Here is an 18,964-nt window from a genome sequence, read left to right on the forward strand (position 1 = left end):
GTACTCCTGGGAATTCTTAGTGGGGGTGTTCACGTGCCCCCTGGCCCGGTTCTCCAAACTTCAGACCTGAACCTTAAGAAATTATGTCATCATTACTTAGATTAGAACAGCAACAAAAAAGATTTCTTGAAATCCTTTTCGAATTCGCATATTTCTTCTCTTTCGTACTCATCTGGAATTAAAACAATAAATACGGTCGTACAGTCCAGTAGTTCTTTTGAAAACAATATCTAATTCCGGACCAAAATGAGCAAAGAAAGTACCCGTTTTCAGACCAAAACGGCGCAAAAACCCTACCCTTTGGGGCGGCATACATATATGGCTTTTCAGGGGAGTAGCCCCCGGGCTTTCATCGGAGTTCTATGCTAATCAAAACTGGAAAATAAGCGTGCAAAAGCTCCTTGAAGAAACAGCAGTTATAGTCTGAGTAGTGAAACGAAGTTTTGTATAAATGTCAACTGTGACAGTGTTTACAAAAAATAAATGTCAGTTCGCCCTGCAGTAGCCAAAGGAAAATTTGTTTTTCAAAACTACTCGTAGCAGAGCGCGCGAACAAAATCGATCGAAGCCGCAATTATTAAATCTACCTTTGTGACGTTTGCTTTTCATTCTTCAATTTGAAAAGAATGCGTTGGATTACGAAGCGAAAATGAAATGGAAAAGTAAATTTGTATTAATTTGCCTACTCCTTCTGTTAAAGGGAAAACATTGTGAAGGTAAGGACGAATTCATCTTCTCTAAATTCTGCCTCGTTTATTAAAGTATGCGATGTTCTTTTTGCGTTTTGAAAGCGCTTGCCGTTCGGCGAGTGTGCCTTGGTGTCTAAGAGCTGAAGCGTAATTTTTTTAAAATTTCATACTGTGCTCCGGCACCGTGATTACTTGCACTGCCGTCCTTAAAATAGCATGACTTTTAATTGGTAACAAATCTGGTAGATAGTGTGATGTACAATTATTCAACGGACGATGCTTGAAAAAAAATATATAGCGCCTGGGGTCATAAAACCTTACAGGTCTTTAAAACTGGAATTTAATGATCTTCTCAGTATTGTCAGTGAACGAAATGCGCAACTGCACAAACTCATCAAATAACGCTAGTATTCAATTTGATATTTGAAACTTAAAAGGAAAATGATGAAAATAGAAAATAGAAAACCATATTTATTTGTTTGTTTCACACCATCGCATTGCCACGTTACGTGTTCATCCTTTGCGAGCTCATTCTCGAGCCCAGTGCCCACTCCTCAAGCGGTTATTGAGCACGGAGTGCGGTGCGCGCGATTAAAACCGGCCTGCCATCAAAAATAGAACATGTATTCGTTTATGACGTTCGATTTTTCATTCTTCTACAATAATACATTGAATTTTCCATTCAGTTTTGTCCAAAACGAAAATGAAGTGGAAAAAATATTTATAATGGCTTTTCTTTCCCTACTGTTAAACAGCAAAATTTGTAACGGTAAGGAGTGATTCTTTCTTTTAAGGCACTGGTAGGATGGGTATTTTTTTTTTTACGAAAGCTTCGCTGGGGGCAAAAAATATTCAATATCTTACTCCTTGTTTTTAAGCACGGAAGAATCCTGTTTCTGTGGATAATGACAGCGAGGAGTCTACTGCAGGATGGAACCCTACTCCACTGTATGTAGGACAGATAAAACCCCTACACAGGCATACCAGCCCCAGCTCCACCGAGAGCTCAGTAAAAACTGGTAAAGAACAAGGTAACGTTGATCCCAGGAATGAGAAAATGGAGAAAATCTTGACCATGCGCAAGCTTGCTATGCGAAGATTGGCCAAGAGACATGAAACTGTGTTTCACCTCATACTGCCAAGCCGCACTTGCTTGAATGTTGTAAATTTGCTATTTAAAGAAACGTCAACGTTCGAGCGAGTGCGGCCAACATTTGCTACAGGCAAAGTAACTGGTAACTACCCAGAACAGTTCTTCATATTTCCCGACCTCTCTAGCTTTCCCACAGCAGTTAGTTTTAGACTGAAATGTTTTTTTTTTTTTACTACTGTTTTACCCTTAGTTGTTATTTTCAGAAGTTTTCTCTTGACAGAGGAGAGTATAATAAACCTTTTAAATACGAGAAAAAGCTTACTTTAATCTGTAACCACGACTATAGGTTTGAATGCACCAGACATTAATCTCGAGACCAACGTTGGATTTTGATGCCCCGGTTGTTCAAAAGATGAATAACGCTTTCCATTCAGATAAAACTGTAACCAAGGAATAACGCAATTGGTTTTCGTATTACTTATATTCACCATAAACTCTATTAGACTTGCCTACAAGTCGAGCTCGGAACCGGAACCGGAAATGAGAAGCGAAGGACTTTGAAAAAGTGTATAGCGCTATCTACTTTTTGAGAAGCTGAGGCCTTTATAGTGAACCGATATCAATTCAAGAGATCATAATAAGTCATTTTGATCAGCGCTGTTCAGGTAAAAAAAAATATCTAAGAAGTGGCTTATTTTTTCCCTTTTAACATAATTTCTGCGTTTTTATCCTTCCAGAAGTACCAATCCAGAGGAAAGTTAAACTACCCATGATCTTAACACCTTTACCGAGTGCTAATGAGGACAAGTTCTCCTCGAAGATCAATGAAGAAGGCGCTGATACTAAAGACAAAAGCGATATAAACAGTGGCCATTCAGAGCATGAGCAAGATATTCCTAAACCCCGGATGACAGAGCACGACCAACCAACACAAGGCGGCACCGACTCTAAGGCCCACGAGCCCAAACCAAGTGCGCATTATGAGATAACATCCCCAGGCCTACGTTGGACTATGCACGAGCTCAGGACTGAAGCTACCCAGAAACACCGAAAACGTTACAAAAAGAAAAAAAACAAATCCCAGCGTGCCGACGACGTCGAGGAGGATAATGATGAGGATGGCAATCAACGACAGTCAAGATCTCTCGTCAATTATGCAGCGGTTGGTGCTGGTGTAATGGTGTTCCTGTTCATATTTGCTGGGTTGGCTCGTCTGTGGTATGTTTCTTTGATTTCAATTAAACTTGTGTTAGTAGAAGCTGGCTCTCTGTCAATTGCCAATATTAAATAAGAATGTTTTTAAGGCAGGAACTGATGGTTGTCACTGACTGTACCCACTGCTCATGAATAACATTTTTTAAAACTCACCATGAACTTAACTTCAGCAGTATAAGTCATTTTGTACATGTCGTTTACATTAAGGTCCTGCAGCACTAAGTTCATTCTAAATTGACTAGTTTTGTAAACAAAAAGAAAGCTCATCACGTCGCTAGTAGTTTGGTATAGCACGTCTTCATTGGCGGATTTGTTACTAGGTTAACCCTACGGTAAACTAAGTTGTATACCAGCGATCGTCCGCATTTGTATTTTAGGATAGGATACGTCTTTCCGAATCCCTCTGCAAAGTGTTATTTCCGAGTTGAGAGAAATCGGCCGATGCTTGATTCTCTCCAGTCTCACCACTTTTTTCGAAGTCTTTCGTCTGTTCTTCTTTCCCTCACCATCGTTCAAAATAGCATAATTTTTTTTATCTTTAACTTTAATTGCAGGGGAATCTGTAAGAAAAGATCCTCAGGGAGTACCTATCCGGACCCTGGTTGTAATTTTAATTCACTGCCTAACATCAGCGAGCAACTTAGCGAGGAAGAGATAATCTTTGAGAGGACCAATCTGAACTGCGGGACGCGGACATCAAGTCACTGTGCTACTCACAAACCTGAACCAAATCCACCATCTTACCAACTGGCAGCAACACACTTTGATGCCCAGTCTCCATGGACCCTAAGAGACACTCCCACATCCACACCTTTGATGGCAGTTTCTGCTGAATGTTCTGACTCTTTACCTGGAGAAAACGTTTGCGCTGCGGTCGACATTCCTGAGCCAAACCTACTGTCTAAAGATCCTACTGCTTGTACCATTGTTTACCCCTCTGAATCCAGTCCAGTCTCTGTTGTTATTGATGCTCCTGAATCCGATTCCTGCCTGGTTGTTGATATACCCGACTTGAGCTCTCCCGACACCTCTTTCAGCTGCTCGTCCTTAAAAGACACTCCCAAATCCACACCTTTGGTGGCAGTTTCTACTGAATATTCTGACTCTTCACCTAGAGAAAACACTTACGTGGCGGTCGATATTCCTGAGCCAAATCTACTGTCTAAAGATCCTACTGCTTGTACCATTGTTGACCTCTCTGAAACCAGCCCAGCCTCTGTTGTTATTGATGCTCCTGAATCCGATTCCTGCACAATTGTTGATGCACCAGACTTGAGCTCTCCCGACACCTCTTTCACCCGCTGGTCCTTGAAAGACACTCCCAAATCCACACCGTTGACGGCAGTTTTTGGATGTTCTAGAGAAAACAATTGCGTGGCGGTTTATATTCCTGGGCCAAATCCAGTTTCTGAGGAACCTGCTGCTTGCATTGCTGACCTCTCTGAAACCAGTCCAGTTTGTGTTGTTGTTGATGCTCCTAAAGTCGACTGCGCAGTTGTTGATATCCCTGACTTGGGTTCTCCGGACACCTCTTTCACCTGCTCAAGCTTATTTGATGATGCCTTTTCTTGGTTTTCTTCATCATCTTTGACGTCGGTGTCCTCACTCAATGTGACTTCAGCAGAACCGGAAGTCTCATCTCTTATTCCTGTACCTGAAACCCCCTGTTACCCACTGACACCAAATTCTACAGAAGCACTGGAGCCAAAACTGGAACTCACCTACCACCACGTAACCTTGGCAACCGTTGAACCGGAAGTCGTTACAGACGTTTCACCATCTGAGCCTTCGATTCCACTGACCACCGAACCAGAGTCCTCTTTACCCACTGCGGAAAATCAGCCACTCCTGGAATCGTCTCTCTCTACAGATCCGACCACGCCCAAGCAATGCACAAGCTTCCATTTATCTGCTTCTGTCTCTGACGAATCAACACGCACAGTTTCCTTGGCAACAGAAATTGTTAGCTCATCCCAAGAGTGTTGTAAAACTCCTGTGGCAGCAACAGATGATGTAATGTTGACTATTGAAGACGACGAAGGTGAATTTTTTCTTCACGCAAGCAAGAAATCAGGAGCTGAAACTACAATAATGAGCCTGAATAGCGAGAATGAAGAACGCGTTACACGGTTCGTGGAAAGTCCGGCAAGTGACTCATCTGGTGAGACTACAAAACCTAGTACAGTTGAAGCTTCCGGTGTGACTGCTAATGTTAAGCAGAGTTGTGCTGAGATCGGCAATGGTGACAGGTAACCCTTTCGTATACCTTCTACTGATAAATAATACCTTTTCCCACATACTTTGCATCCTTTTTGACCGCAGGGATCCACTATGTTTCAAATATAAGTAAATAAAAAAACTAGTACCCTTTCTCTACTTTTTCACAGTCATAAAATGCATCCGTTAGCCCATTCGGGTCTTTTTACCCTATCGTATAATTCAACGAGTGAAATCCCGAACTTTTCATTTACCTGAATCCTGAAAAAGGAACTCATTTCGGACGGAACCTCCCTCTACAGACTAGTACCTAGCTTCCCTGGGGATAACGAACTGCCTGATTTCTGGGTTGAAAGGGAGCTTGAAAGGGAGCTTGAAAGGAACCAATTTTTTTCAAATCACCTAATCGCTTTCCTTGATTGTTTTTTTGTTACAGAAAATTGTTGTCCGTCAAATCTAAATCCCCGGTCAAACACGACAGATCTGAGGACTCCTACTCTTCAACAAAAAATTCATTTCCGATTTCTGATGCTTGTGCATCGACGAACTTTACTGAGAATGATCTCGACATTTCGTTCTCTTTGTTTCCTGGTTTAACGAGCGAGAAACAGGTAAGAAGATCTATATATTTTCAAATTAAATTATTATGTTTAAATAATCATGGGGAATGGGTGCAGTTTTGGAACTCTTTTCTAAAAAACTTTACACGGTATATACCGTAAACGAGTTTGTCATGCGACCCCATGTCGTTTCGCCTACGTGATGCAGTTTGATAATAATAATAATAATAATAATAATAATAATAATAATAATAATAATAATAATAATAATAATAATAATAATAAAATATTTGGAGCATTATACAGAAGTCTCACTCCCCTTACACGGTAACCCTAAGAAAAGTAAACAAAATACATACATGCATATGAGAATCTTTCACACTGCAAAAGAGTTTTCTTAATACTCGAGAAATATAGTACGATTCATTATTTTCTCTCTTAAAATGTTTTTGTTTTATACACTAAGAAGCGTGACATTGTATTTTTTAAATATTTTTTTGTTTTTCAAATGAATATGACGTGATCTTTCAATAAGCTAAATTGTACTCCATCCAATTCATAAACAGACATCCGACTTGGCAATCGAGCTAGAGAGCGAACATGGCGCGGCTGAGGTGATCGTGAAAGGAGAACTTCTTAATGTGATCGCTGAAGACTTCGAACGAACTGGGTAAGACTTCCCTTTAACAAAATACCAACAGTAAGAGATCGATTTCTTGATCTCCCACAATATTAAGTAAAATTGCGTGCTAAGTTTTAACCTCTTTTTCTTTGGCTTTGGCCAAAACGTATCTAGACAAGCTGGAATTGAAAGTAGTTGTAACCGTTCTCTGATGTTGTCTTCTATATTCCAGCAACGCATGCGCAACGCAAGTTGAATGCCAACCTGTTTTCTTTAAATGTTGGTATTCAACTAGCGCTGCGTTGCTGGCTTCAGAGTTTTAAACAGAAGATTCCAGCAGACTGAAGCTAAGGTGTTATCACTACTGTAGTTGCAAACCTAGAATAGAAATCATGTATTAGATCTTTAAAAAGTATTGCATGACGTGGATGTTCAAACTTATGGTTCTTTGAGAAGGAAATAAATAAAACGTTTATGTCATCACAGCCCATTCATGATGTGTGTTCTTTTGAACTGGGCCCAGTTCTCTAAAAATAGAGGAACACAAACAGGACAAATACGCGCTTGAACTTGCGAGCCTCCAACTAGAAAGGTTGCATACATGTAAACCGAAGGAAAACAAGAACGTGTGTTGGTCACCTTTGCATGTCGTTCTATTTTATATTTCAGCATCAAACAAAGCGAACATCATTCTGTTTTAAACGCTAATGCTGACGTATTCATTCCACGCTTTCAAGCAACTGGCGGCCAATTTGAATCTGCAGAGCGATTTGGTAAACTACAGCGTGGGTATGTTTTATACTTTATTTCTATTGCGCAATTAGGACGTTTATCATTTATGTGAACTAAATGAGGTATTGGTTTAAAAGTATGTGAGCCAAACCAAAACCAAAACCAAAAGGATCTTCCTCCCACCATGCGAACAGTTCTAAGATTCGAGCCATCTTTCAGGTCACTGTAAAAAACCGCGAAACCGTGTATTACTCAATTCTAAAAGTTATCCCTATAAATAAATTTCAAAAACTATCATAAAACCGGCTAAACTGCAGCAAACCGGACCAGTCCCTCGAGACAAGTCTACTTAGTCTCTTGATTGCTTTCCAACCTCACAGAAGTCCCACAGTGCTCTATTTTAGACCCACTTCTTTTTTCTTTCGTGCCTGTGATTATTTGCGTTAGGACGAACCAATTTAAAAAATAGAAGGTCCCTTTTATTTGGCATTTAAACGGAAGTCTTACTGTGAGTCTGGCCTGATGCCTGCTTTTATTTGCCTTTAGTTGCAAAACAAACTCAAACGTGTTGGTAATTGTTGCCTTTCGTCTTTCCCCTTTTCAGCATTACCGGACAGAGTGTCTTAAACGCAGAGGCCAAAGAATTTTTACCATGCTTTGAAGCCGATAGCAGATTTAAAACAGGGAATTTTTGCAAACTGGAGCTTGGGTATTAATGTCTATCAATACTTATGAAATTTAATACACAGCATTAATCATTCTCGGGGATGGGGCACTTCCCTATAAGAGAAAGTAGGCAAAAAAAATACAAAACCAAAAAACCCTCGAATATCATCAACGAATCATGATCAATAAATATCTTCCATCTGTGACTGGAAAACGGAGATTGGGTCAGATTGACGAATTCACGCTTCTTTAGTTAACGACTTACAAAGATTTTGAGAAAGTAGTCCGAGTTAGATTAGGCCCAAGCGGATGGCCCATGCCCTGCTCAGGGGCACATTACCGTCACGACCAAATAACGGAGTGCCCCCTTCGGGGAAACGCCTACACAACAAAGAATTCTTGGCCATGCAGTATATAATTTACCGCTCGAGAAAATAAACATTAGTGGGAAATCAAAATGAAACACTAAAACCAAGAATATTTTTCTTTTTAACCAAAGACAAATTATCAAAGTAAAAGACTGAAAAGAAAACAAGACAAAAATCAAAATAAATGAATTCTCCTCAAACTGACAGTAGATATCAAGTTGGCAAGATATTTTATTTTTAGTTAATTTTTTTTCTTGACTTCAGAAGCGGCTCTTTCAGCTATGTTTCAGACAAAAGGGCTGCTATGTCTTTGTATAAAAGCAACGGACTACTCAGATGAAAGATTCATGATTGATTGATTCACTGATGATTGTTTTAGTTCTTTTTTGGTTTTGTAATTTGTTTTCCTAATTTTTGTCATCAATGTTTTGTTATTAAGGTTTTGTTATTAAGGGTGTTACGGGGGGGTCTGTTCCGTCAGGGGGGCGGGTCCAGGGTATTACGGGGTGTCCTGATTATGTGCCGGGGGTGTTCCGGGGTGTTCTGGGCCTGTTCCTGGTTTTACTGACACCCAATTTTGAGTTTGATGTAGTTGACAATCGCCAGCTCAACTAATCTTTTTTCCCCCACAGAATTACCGGAGGAAGCCATTCGTTAAACGTACACGCCAAAGAATTCGTTCCTGTCGATTTTCAGGTGACGAAATTTTCACAAATAATATGATCTTATCAAAACGACATTGGTGGAAATTTTCTCATTGAATTAATATTGCTCCTCGGAAATTCCCATGAGCAACTATCGGATCTCGCCTCCATGCAACGCATATTATCTCTCTGACTACATTGCAAACAAGATGAAACAATTAAATTTCAATCATTGTAAATTCAGAAATAGTTACTTTCAAAGTATGCCAATTGCTACTGAAAGACATTATAGCTACGAAAATATAGGTATTTTTCCATACTTGGTAAGAAACGATCAAAGCAACATGTCTAACTTGTATATCAGTTCGGTTTTTTAAGTTGTTTGTCGTTCCAATAAATCGATTATTTCTTATTCTTGCAATTCTAATACAACCAATAAAAACAAAGTGAATATTTAGAACAAAAAGTGAACATTGTTTATGATAAGATGAAGACAAAAAGACTTATTGTTTCGTTTTAGCATTTTCTAGTGAAATATTTTCGAATAAACATCAGCATCTACTTACTTTCATTTCAATCATCTTTGATTACAGAACAGTGCAAGTGTCTCCATGTTTGCCCAGCCTAAACACGATGTGGTCCCGATTGCTTCTCCAGCCCAGCCACGCCCTGTTAAAAAGAGACGTCGAGCCAGACACCGGAAAAATAACTCCCAGGATCTTCAGCAGCCAAAAGGTATTTTAGTCATGCAAATAGGAAGTCCCTCACGAATAGAACCCTTGTGATTTCAGTGGAACATATTCGTGAAAAATATATCCAACAGACTCAATTTGAACACTTAATTAGCCCCCCCACCCCTCTCCTATGCAAAATTGTACCAAAGTCCCTCAAGAATAGAAAAGCAGCGATTCCAGGGCTCTACTGCGAAGGATCTTGATATTTCATTTGCTTTGTTTCCTGGTTTAATGGGCGAGAAGCAGGCAAGTTGTTAAGTTTAAACAATGGAAAATGGGTGCAGTTTGGGAACTGATGTTTGCAAACACTTAACACGGTATCCTGCAAGAGAACTTGTTGTGCGCACCCATGCCGTTTCGCGGAACGTGATACAGTTTATTGCTGCATAATTTTTCTCGTAAGAAGGACCATTATTTTTTACCGGGGTAAGCAAGGACGGGGGGGAGGGTGGGGATATAGGGGCACGGGAAGGGACAAACTTCACGACTCCCTGAAAGTATTCTCACATCAAGCTTCGTTTACGGACTTACGTACTCGCGACTGAGTGAGTATGATGAGACCGTACTATAACCTTATTATCATGAGCTATTACAGAAGTTGGTGCTATAATTCCTGACATTTTTGATGGTCCCCATGATTTTAACTTAAGGTGGAAGGGCCATGAAGTCTTGGTCTGTTGTGATAACGAAGTGGCTGTATTAACGACGTTGAGGCACACAATGTAATACTTTCCCCCTTTTCCTCCTTTGTTCTCTAGATTCACTACTTAACCGAATAAACGAGGCAGAACAGGAGTAACTTATCCAGCACGTGTCAACAAACACTTTTAAACAGTTTTTAATTGGAAGAAAAAGTCTTATTAGTTTTTTCTCGTCATTGTAAATATCATATCTGCTCAATACTGTTACAATTCTTCTTCATGAGGTAAATAACTTGTCATTGGAAAGGAAATCTTTCAGAATTATCAAGACGGCTTGATGCATGGAAAAATATAATCGTGATTTTTTTTCACTTCTGAGTAGTTTTAGAACACAACTGCGCTTTTCTGGGATAAGCACTGTGTTTTTATAATCAATCTTGTAAATAGAAGAATTTTTATTTGTAAAAGAAATTAATTGTGTTGTACTAATAAAGCATTTATTTTTTGTTCGGATTTGTGTTACATGTAATTTCTCAGTTTATTTCATTGTTGGCTATTAATTGCGTGTTTAAGGTGAACAGGCGATTGCCCTTGTTTATCATGTGCTTAAGCGAAAGCATAATTGCACGGGTTATAAATTAGAATGTTTACTTGAGCAATTTGAACACGATAACGGCAGCTACAACAGGGTAAATGAGCAAAAATAAACCCAAACAAACAACCATGGCGACGCCATGACGATTTGATAACCAACTGCTAACATCCACCCCTCCCAGGAAAGTATTTCCCAGCCAACCAGAGCTGCGGATGTTTCGCGACAGCTTCTCGACACTGAATCCACTAGCCGTTGCCTTAGCGATGTTACCATGCACGCGCTCTTCTATCTCACGCCAGTTGGAAGAGTATGCGAGGGCCTGGATGCAAAATTCCTTCGCAAACTCGACGCAGTCCTCTAAAAGAACGCTGTATCGATGGGGAGCAGCTCGCATGGCCACAAACTGCAAAGCGTTTAAACTTATTCCTTTGAATCTACTGATATAAAAACTGCGCTGGATTCTGTTCTCAACATCCCTGAAGAGACTGCACTCTTTGCGTATCTTGTACCACCTTTGTTCTTCGTTCTCAATACACAGCTCGTATTGCCAGCACATCATTTGAGCGGGGATGTCAAAGGGTGATTTTACAACATCCGAAAAATCGATCAAGCCAGTCTCGTCTTCACCCGCGGGAACGCACAAAATAAACCCGTGCCATCGTTTGTTCACACAAATGAATAAATCCATATCCATCATGTTCCCGGTGGAGGCGAGCTGCTTGATTTTTTTATTGTCTTTCTTCTTGTAGGCTGTTACGACTTCGGCATCAAAGTCGGACAAAGTATTGACGTAATAGGCCAATGGTTCTACACTGCGTAGTGTTCCTTCCATGCTTGTCTACGGTCAAATAGAAAAAAAATAATTATGACGAGTCTTGCATAAGGCCGGAGATTAATCGATGGTTTTCAAATCGTACTTTCCCACGATCCATATTTGTTTATCACGTCAACGCGAGTGCTTATCGTTTGAAGAACACCGAAAGCGAAGAACTAATTCTTCCACAACAGCGCATTGATAATCTAAAGAGGAGTTTTTCCTTCAGTGGAGCTCAGTTCTGGAACTAGGAACAACTTAACTGTACCAAACCCTCCCACGGTCTTTTTCAACTTTTGACGTTGACAAGTTAGGGAAAATTCGTCTACACCTCATCTTTGCTCTCTTACGTAAGACGAATCACTTACGAATTTGGCAATATTACTAATTCGACTTACTATTACTATTCTAATTCTTCCAGTGATGTCGACGGACTTTCTCTAACTGGGCCATGTAAAAAGTTGAGAAAACCGCGGAAGAGTATTTCGACAAGCGACTTGAGTAAACGACCTCAATACAAAACTAAGTCGCCACACTCTTAAGAAAGAAGACAGTTAACTTCCGCAATTATTTTAAAAACTGGTTGAACAAACGTTTATATATGAAAGACTATCTATCTATGAGGTCATCAATAGATCTACCTCGTTATCAATAAAAAAGGACAGAAAACTTAACCGAGCTTAGCCTGCGAAAACAGCCGTTTCTCCTCGTTCTTCGTCGCTGAGGACGTTTCGCGAGGAAAACGAAACATCCCCAGCGGCGAAAAGCGAGGAGAAACGGCTGTTTTCGCAGGCTAAACCGAGCTGTCACTTGAGGCCGCGATTTGTGAGAATTCGACAGTCACGACCAACTGGACATGACCACGCTCCTTATTTATTTTATTACATTCGTGCGTCTTAGCCTAGCATCGTTGTAATTCACTATATACCTACTGCATTGCAAAGGACTGACGTTCCGTTAAAATTATAACTCAATGCTTACTCATAGCCCCAACAGTTTTTAGTGTACTGGATAAAGTAGGGCCAAGAGATCGTATTTTATGTTGTCATTGAAAAAACGTAAATTTACCATCGTCGATCTGCTGCCTAAAACCAAGAATAAAACCATTTCATTATTCAACAGCTCACCTCACTTAGACTAGATTCAACTGAGATTGAATGCTTGTTCTTTGGGTCGAACGAGTGCGATCAACAAACTCGATCATAAGTCTGATATATAGTTCTGTATTTCACTCTAACTTAACTCGATATACCCGGAAGTAGAACCTCGTCCCCAGGATCTTCTCGTTTTCCAATATGGGGACGAGGTTGCCCGGAAGCTCTTCTGAGAAGGCTTTAAATAGGCTTAGTTACTCAACATCTTGGGTTTTCTCGGAAGCGGCGCTGGGACGAGATTGATTCATTCGCTGCTGTTAAAAACGGCGCTTACACTTAAAGTTAACAAGCCTTCCGCCAGTTAATTGGCTTGTCTTAGTAGCCTGCGAGTTTCTAGTGCACAAAAATATCATCGTAGTAAAAAAAAATTAGTCCCTACAAAAAGCGGAAGTTATCTGGCCTTAACTTGCTAGAGCTCACATTTTGAGTTTCCTGAGTGAAAATCACTGTACAGGGGCGGATCTAGGGGGAGGGTGCAGGGGGTGCGCACCCCCCCCCCCCCCTGAGATGACCTGCGGTTTTCTCATACAACTGGTATTCAAAAAAACTATGTGGTTTATTGGTGTTGAAGTAGAGCAAGAGACGAGTGCACCCCCTCCTGAAAAAAATCCTGGATCCGCCCCTGCTGTATTGCCACACTTTTTGTAGCAAAAAAAAATCAATTAGTATAAAAGATAATCGTGATATCTGAGCATTTTAAAAAGTAACCTGTAACCTGATCAATTGTTTAAAATACAAGTTGCCAGCAACAAGAAGTCCGACCCAAAATTAAAAAGTCAGAAAGGATATCAGAGAGGAATGGGTTTACGGGGGGTTTTAGGGACTTTAACTTTACCATCCTTCAACTTTATCCCCAAGGAAACTGAATATGAAGATCGTATAAATGTAAAAAAATTTCTTTTCATCCTGCTATTAAAATATCCCTCGTGGTAGACGGAGGCGGGGGGGGGGAGAGGGGTTGGGTTTTGTTGTACGGAATCAAGAAATATAGAGCGTTTACATGACGTCACGTCCGCCAAAACAATAAAATGGCGACCGTGTGGGAGCAGTCCCGTAGGAGTTAAACGTTTTTCTTATCTAAAAACTTTCTCTTGTTCCAGTAAATTTGCCTAGTTGCTGGCCACCTGAGTGAAAATGCTTAATAATAATAGACAGATTTAGAGTCGCGTTACGGCAAACGTGAATTTCATTGATTTCATTTCATTTATTTTTCCAGTTTAGTCACTCACATTGCATAAAAATAAAACGTTACAAGAGGTGTTAATTAAAATAAAGGTGGTTGTGACAAGGAAGCCTGAAGAAGCTGAGAGCTTATATTATTAGGCTTCCTTAAGCTCTATTGCAAAGGCTTACTTGATAGCAGAGTGTGCAGAAAGCATAATACTTAAGCGACAGACTATCAAGGAGATAATTTTTCAGATTTTTTAAAACTTGTTTTCGGCAAATTTGTACCGCGTAACTAAGTTTTCTCTTCCCTTTCTTTTAGTTGTAATTACTTCTACCAAAAAAAAGTAGTTTCACCCCCGTTTTAGTCATAAGAGTTGTTCCGGAGTGTTTTTATCCTTGAGAAATTCTCAATTTGAATCTAAGAGGGGTGGGGGTGGGGCGCCAGGGAGGCTCCGTGCCATGGGGGAGTCCCCGCTGGACAAAGATACCGACATCTCTCATCGGTATACACGTGGTAAACATGATCGTGTCATCGTGTCCCAAAATTGGAAAATCAAAATTTTAAGGAATCATCTTAGTTTTTTAGTTTAGCGGTTCTTGGTGTGTTGCCCCGCGTGATTTAATTGCGATGAGATGTTCCATCTTGTTTTCGGCAAACACTAGAGCATCGATACGATCGGGTGGTCAAGAACAACGGACGCCATGCTGCTGGCTCTGTATTCATTCGATGTGATGCAAATATAAGAATATTCTCCCCAGTAGTCACTCATTTTAGGAGGAAATTTACATGTACTTTTCTTGACTTGGAGCTCACGCAAGTGTCCCAATTGTTATGCAAGATGTCTTCAAAGGTCGTCACCATTGGCCAGCTAATTCAGAAATGTCTCAAGCAGGCTTATTTTTTGCCACAGAAACCATCTTCCTATTCCAAGGGATATAGATTTCTAAATGATAAGAAATACCGCATGTTCGATTGCCCACCTAGCTCGCTCAATTTCGATCGTCTTCTGTATCCATTTCGTCATCTTCCTGCCGCGGGGAATGAGGTTCCCATAATAATGGAGTGCAAACCGCCGGAATATTTACAACAACACTGGAGACGATGGCTTCCCGCTTTTCCTCCACCTGTAATTAAATCGCTGGACGAAGGACTTCAAGATGATATCCCAGTCATCACGACAGGCGCGTTACAAGGCATCCCCGAAGAAAAGCACAGCGTACGTCCCGACATTTTGTACAAACTTCAGCTTAAAAGTTCGATTCAGAAAGTTGGAGTTCTTTGTCCTAAGCACATGGACATTAATTCAGTTTCTTTTCCCTGCGCTGTGAAGGCAGACTTAAGTTCGGGTGGTCGAGGAAACTGGCTTGTGAAGAACGAGAGTGAATTATCAGCAACCTTGAGACAGATTCGGGGGGTTTGTGAGTGGAAGGATGGAGTTGTATTTGAGGAATTTATCCCTGGGGTCAAAGAAGTTCCTAGCTTTCAGTTTTACCTGCACAAATCTGGAGAGATATTTTGGGTGGGAACTACGTCCGGCGGTTTTATCAATCGGTTTGCCTGGATTAAAGGATCAGTTGACTGGGACAGGCAAGATGAATACAGAGACCTTGTCCATGAAGAATTCACCTTGCCAATTAGGAATTATCTTTTAGACCACGGTTATTTTGGTCTTGTCACTTTTGAGGTTTTATTCACAGACCACGGCAACTACCTTGTCGATGTGAACCCAAGGATTGGGGGCGACACAACACATTTATTACTGGCACGTCACATTGCATCAGAAATTGGCTTAAAGCATTCAGCAATATTTTGCAAAAACAAACACAACAATATGACTGCTGAAATGTTGGTTGAGAAGGCAGACCAAAACAATGGTAAAGGCGAGTCAATCATCGCTGTACTTTCTACTATGGATGCAGACAAAGGCTGTGAATCATATCTGTCTATTTTTGCCAAGGACCCTGAAGAAGTGCAACAGCTTTTTCATCAGCTGAACAGTTGACACTTACTCAGGTGTGAATTGTCATAGTAATGCAATTCTTTAAGTGCATGAATATATTTAAAATGTCATATGGTAAGTGGGTGGAATATTATCATGAGGGGGCCACTCCATTTAGTATACCCCTCCCCTCCCTTCTGAGGGGGGGCTTTGATAATTATTTTGGGGGGGAGTGCCTTTTTCGCACTTTTGATCTTAAGAATATTTCTGAGGGGTGTGATCTATTTTTCTCAGGCAGTATAGTCAACTTACAACATCCATTGTTGGGGGCAGGAAGCTGTGGCTATTAAATGGATTAACTCCCAGTGAGTGTAGTCCTGTTGGAATGGGACTGTTGTTGAGAGTGCATTACTGTCATCTTGACAACCTGTGCTCTAGTCATTTCGATATGAATCAAAGTGTGCATGGGAAACTCTCCTTCGGGACAACTCTATTCAAGGGACACCTCCATTTACAGGACACAAAATTTGGTCCCAGAAAAATATTCACATAATCTTTGTATCTGTTAGGGTGATTTTCTTATGACCTTGAAAAATGGTTTCGGTAAATGCTCGTGATTTGTTTTATAAGCCAAATATGGGCGAGAAGATCAAAACATAGACTCTTCGTTTTCCCACCAAAGAAAACCCTAATATGGAGAAGGCATTGTTCGATTGGCCAATTGTGTTGCAGTATGGCATCAAAGCAAAGTATTGATTGATTTCTAGAAAGTTGTTCAGGCATGACGTTTTTTCGGCTGAACGTTCACTTAACCAACCAAAAGCCATGCGTGTTTGTATCCGTTCGATAAACCAATCAGATGGCTCCATTTCCTTTCATTTGTTATGTCTGTTTTGTTTGCGCATTTTCATTTCAAGGTCATGCGAAAATTGCTTTACCTCTATTGAGGGGACATCTCTATTTGGGGAATGGAACACTTTTTCTGGCTTGAAAAACCCAGGTTTAAGCTCCATTTAGGAGACACCTTTAGTTAGCCCCTGAAAAGTCACTCACCATAAAAAGTGCTGGTAAGTTTAAGTACATACACCAGTCACACTGAACACAGCTTTCACAACATGAACTATCTCACTTAAATCGGTGTACTGCACTTGTGGCAATTCCTATTGCGGAGATAGCTGCTTGAAATAATGACTGCAGCAGATTCCAAGGCAGAATAAAAGAAAATTTTTTGATTTGTTAGTTAATTATCAACAAACCGCAGCCCAACCTCCATTCAGGGGACACCTCTATCAAGGCAGGGGACACTTGCCTTAATTGGTCCCCAGGGTGTCCCCTGAATAGATGTTCCACTGTATCTCATCAGTTGATGTTATTCTGTCAATAACAGTCGTATTCAGGTCAATAAAATATGTACTTACCCACATGTCGTATTCCACCCACTTGCTTAATATGAGAATTTATTGTATAAGAATATGGAAGATGAAATTTGCAATATTTCAAGAAAAGTTAAGATTATATCAAGAATTTAGTTTTGTGTGCTTTAAATTGAAAATAATTTAGATTTTAATAAAAATTTGACAAAATTCTTCTTTTATTAATATAAATTAAGGCAAAACTGACCAAAACTAGCAAAACCTGAGTGACGACAACCATGCAGTACTAATTTAAACAAAGTATCACCACAATACACTTGAGAACAGAAAATCATCTAGCAAGAATTTTTTTTGCTTAGACGCTGGCACAAATAAAATAAAAAAGAGAATATTTATAGCAGAGAGAGTTGATTATTTAATAGTTTTTGAAATTTGTGCTTGGAAGACTGATCTTGAGCACAAAGTTCAAATTAACTAAGGGACTGTTCACGCAGAGCTAGTGGACCATGGGTAGGTGAGGTAACCTGCTTAGGTGGGGCAACCTGCCAATCCATATAATCTGACCTTTTAACTTGATAATGTTGACATGATAAGCCTGGGTGATACCCAATGCAAGGATGGGTTCTCCGGTCTGCCCGACCAATTAACCCTGTCATATTTGTTTTGTTTACACCAAATTGTATTAACATTGTCATACCAAAAAGCAAAAAACAAATAAATGTATCTAATCAGTTAATTATAGCCATGCAATTTAAGTCCTTTTATTTTGCTACATGTAATTCTGAAAACACCTTTGCAGCTCAACGTTAAATGAATTGTACCTTAATGTTAATGTAGTTATTAAAGGTAAATTGGCCACTGCAAAAATGTTTTATGCTTCATTCTTTTGTTGGACCAAATTCCTGATTGTAGTGAAAATTGTAGTAAATTCTCCTTTTTTTTATTTTTCTAAGAAAAAGTTACTGCAATAGGCCTTTTTCAAAAAATACCATAATACTCTTTGTTGTCCCTCCAAAATTTTGCATAAGCATTGTTTTCAATTTCTCTTTGGGCAATTGGAAGTCTCAAGAGAAATTGTAAACAATGCTCATGCAAAATTTTGAAGTGACATCAAAGAGTATTATAGTATTTTTGAAAAAGGCCTATTAGATGTAAGTGCTTTTTATAGGGGCCATTAAGTATCTTGAGGAAGTGGACCCTGGAATGGCAGGGTTGTAAGATTGCATGTAAACACAAGTTATTTTTTAACCCCACCTGAGCAGGTTAAATCACATACAGACCGAGGTCCCCCACCCCCATCTAAACAGGCCCTTAGGAGGTGTTTGTCAATGTTTTTTGTTTCTGCAGCCCATATCTACCTACATTAATCATCAGGAAGTTCCAACGCTTACTCATCACCACAGAGCTTCTATGACCTTCTCTGAAAATGTCACAGTGCAACCCCCCCCCCCCCCCCCCCCTGTTCAAACCCTGGGTATTTGATCACATCCCTTTTGCCAGGGCATAGTTATTAGAGGAGACTGGTTATGAAAAGCGGCAAACATCAATGATAAAAACAACAGTGCTGCAGTTTATGTTGGAAGCACCCTGAAAGTGCACAATCCTTTGTTTTCTGTTGGCAAATTGTTACGGAATAAATCAATGCAACGTTTTTATTGGTCAATACAATCAAAATGATAGGAATTCTTTTGAACGTTGTGCACTTTCAGGTCCACAAAAACATACAACAAAGGTGTCTGA

At 40.0% G+C, this 18,964-nt stretch overlaps 2 protein-coding genes across 2 annotated transcripts; one reads left to right on the top strand and one right to left on the bottom strand.

The window, feature by feature from the left end:
- Positions 1–10,355: 10,355 nt before the first annotated feature.
- LOC140929582 (uncharacterized) lies at positions 10,356–12,846 on the bottom strand. The gene is made up of 2 exons (XM_073379333.1): positions 12,718–12,846; positions 10,356–11,614 (listed from the first exon to the last, which is right to left on the bottom strand). Exon 2 carries the CDS (start codon positions 11,606–11,608, stop codon positions 10,829–10,831), a length of 780 nt encoding a protein of 259 aa, XP_073235434.1. The 5' UTR covers positions 11,609–11,614; positions 12,718–12,846; the 3' UTR covers positions 10,356–10,828.
- A 1,654-nt stretch (positions 12,847–14,500) lies between these two features.
- On the top strand, positions 14,501–16,026 carry LOC140929583 (uncharacterized). Its single transcript, XM_073379335.1, has one exon. The coding sequence runs from the start codon at positions 14,751–14,753 to the stop codon at positions 15,912–15,914; it is 1,164 nt and encodes a 387-aa protein (XP_073235436.1). The 5' UTR covers positions 14,501–14,750; the 3' UTR covers positions 15,915–16,026.
- The last annotated feature ends 2,938 nt before the right edge of the window (positions 16,027–18,964 follow it).

The sequence above is a fragment of the Porites lutea genome, chromosome 3 (genome assembly GCF_958299795.1).
Source record: "Porites lutea chromosome 3, jaPorLute2.1, whole genome shotgun sequence".
In the NCBI taxonomy this organism is placed as follows: Eukaryota; Metazoa; Cnidaria; class Anthozoa; order Scleractinia; family Poritidae; genus Porites; species Porites lutea.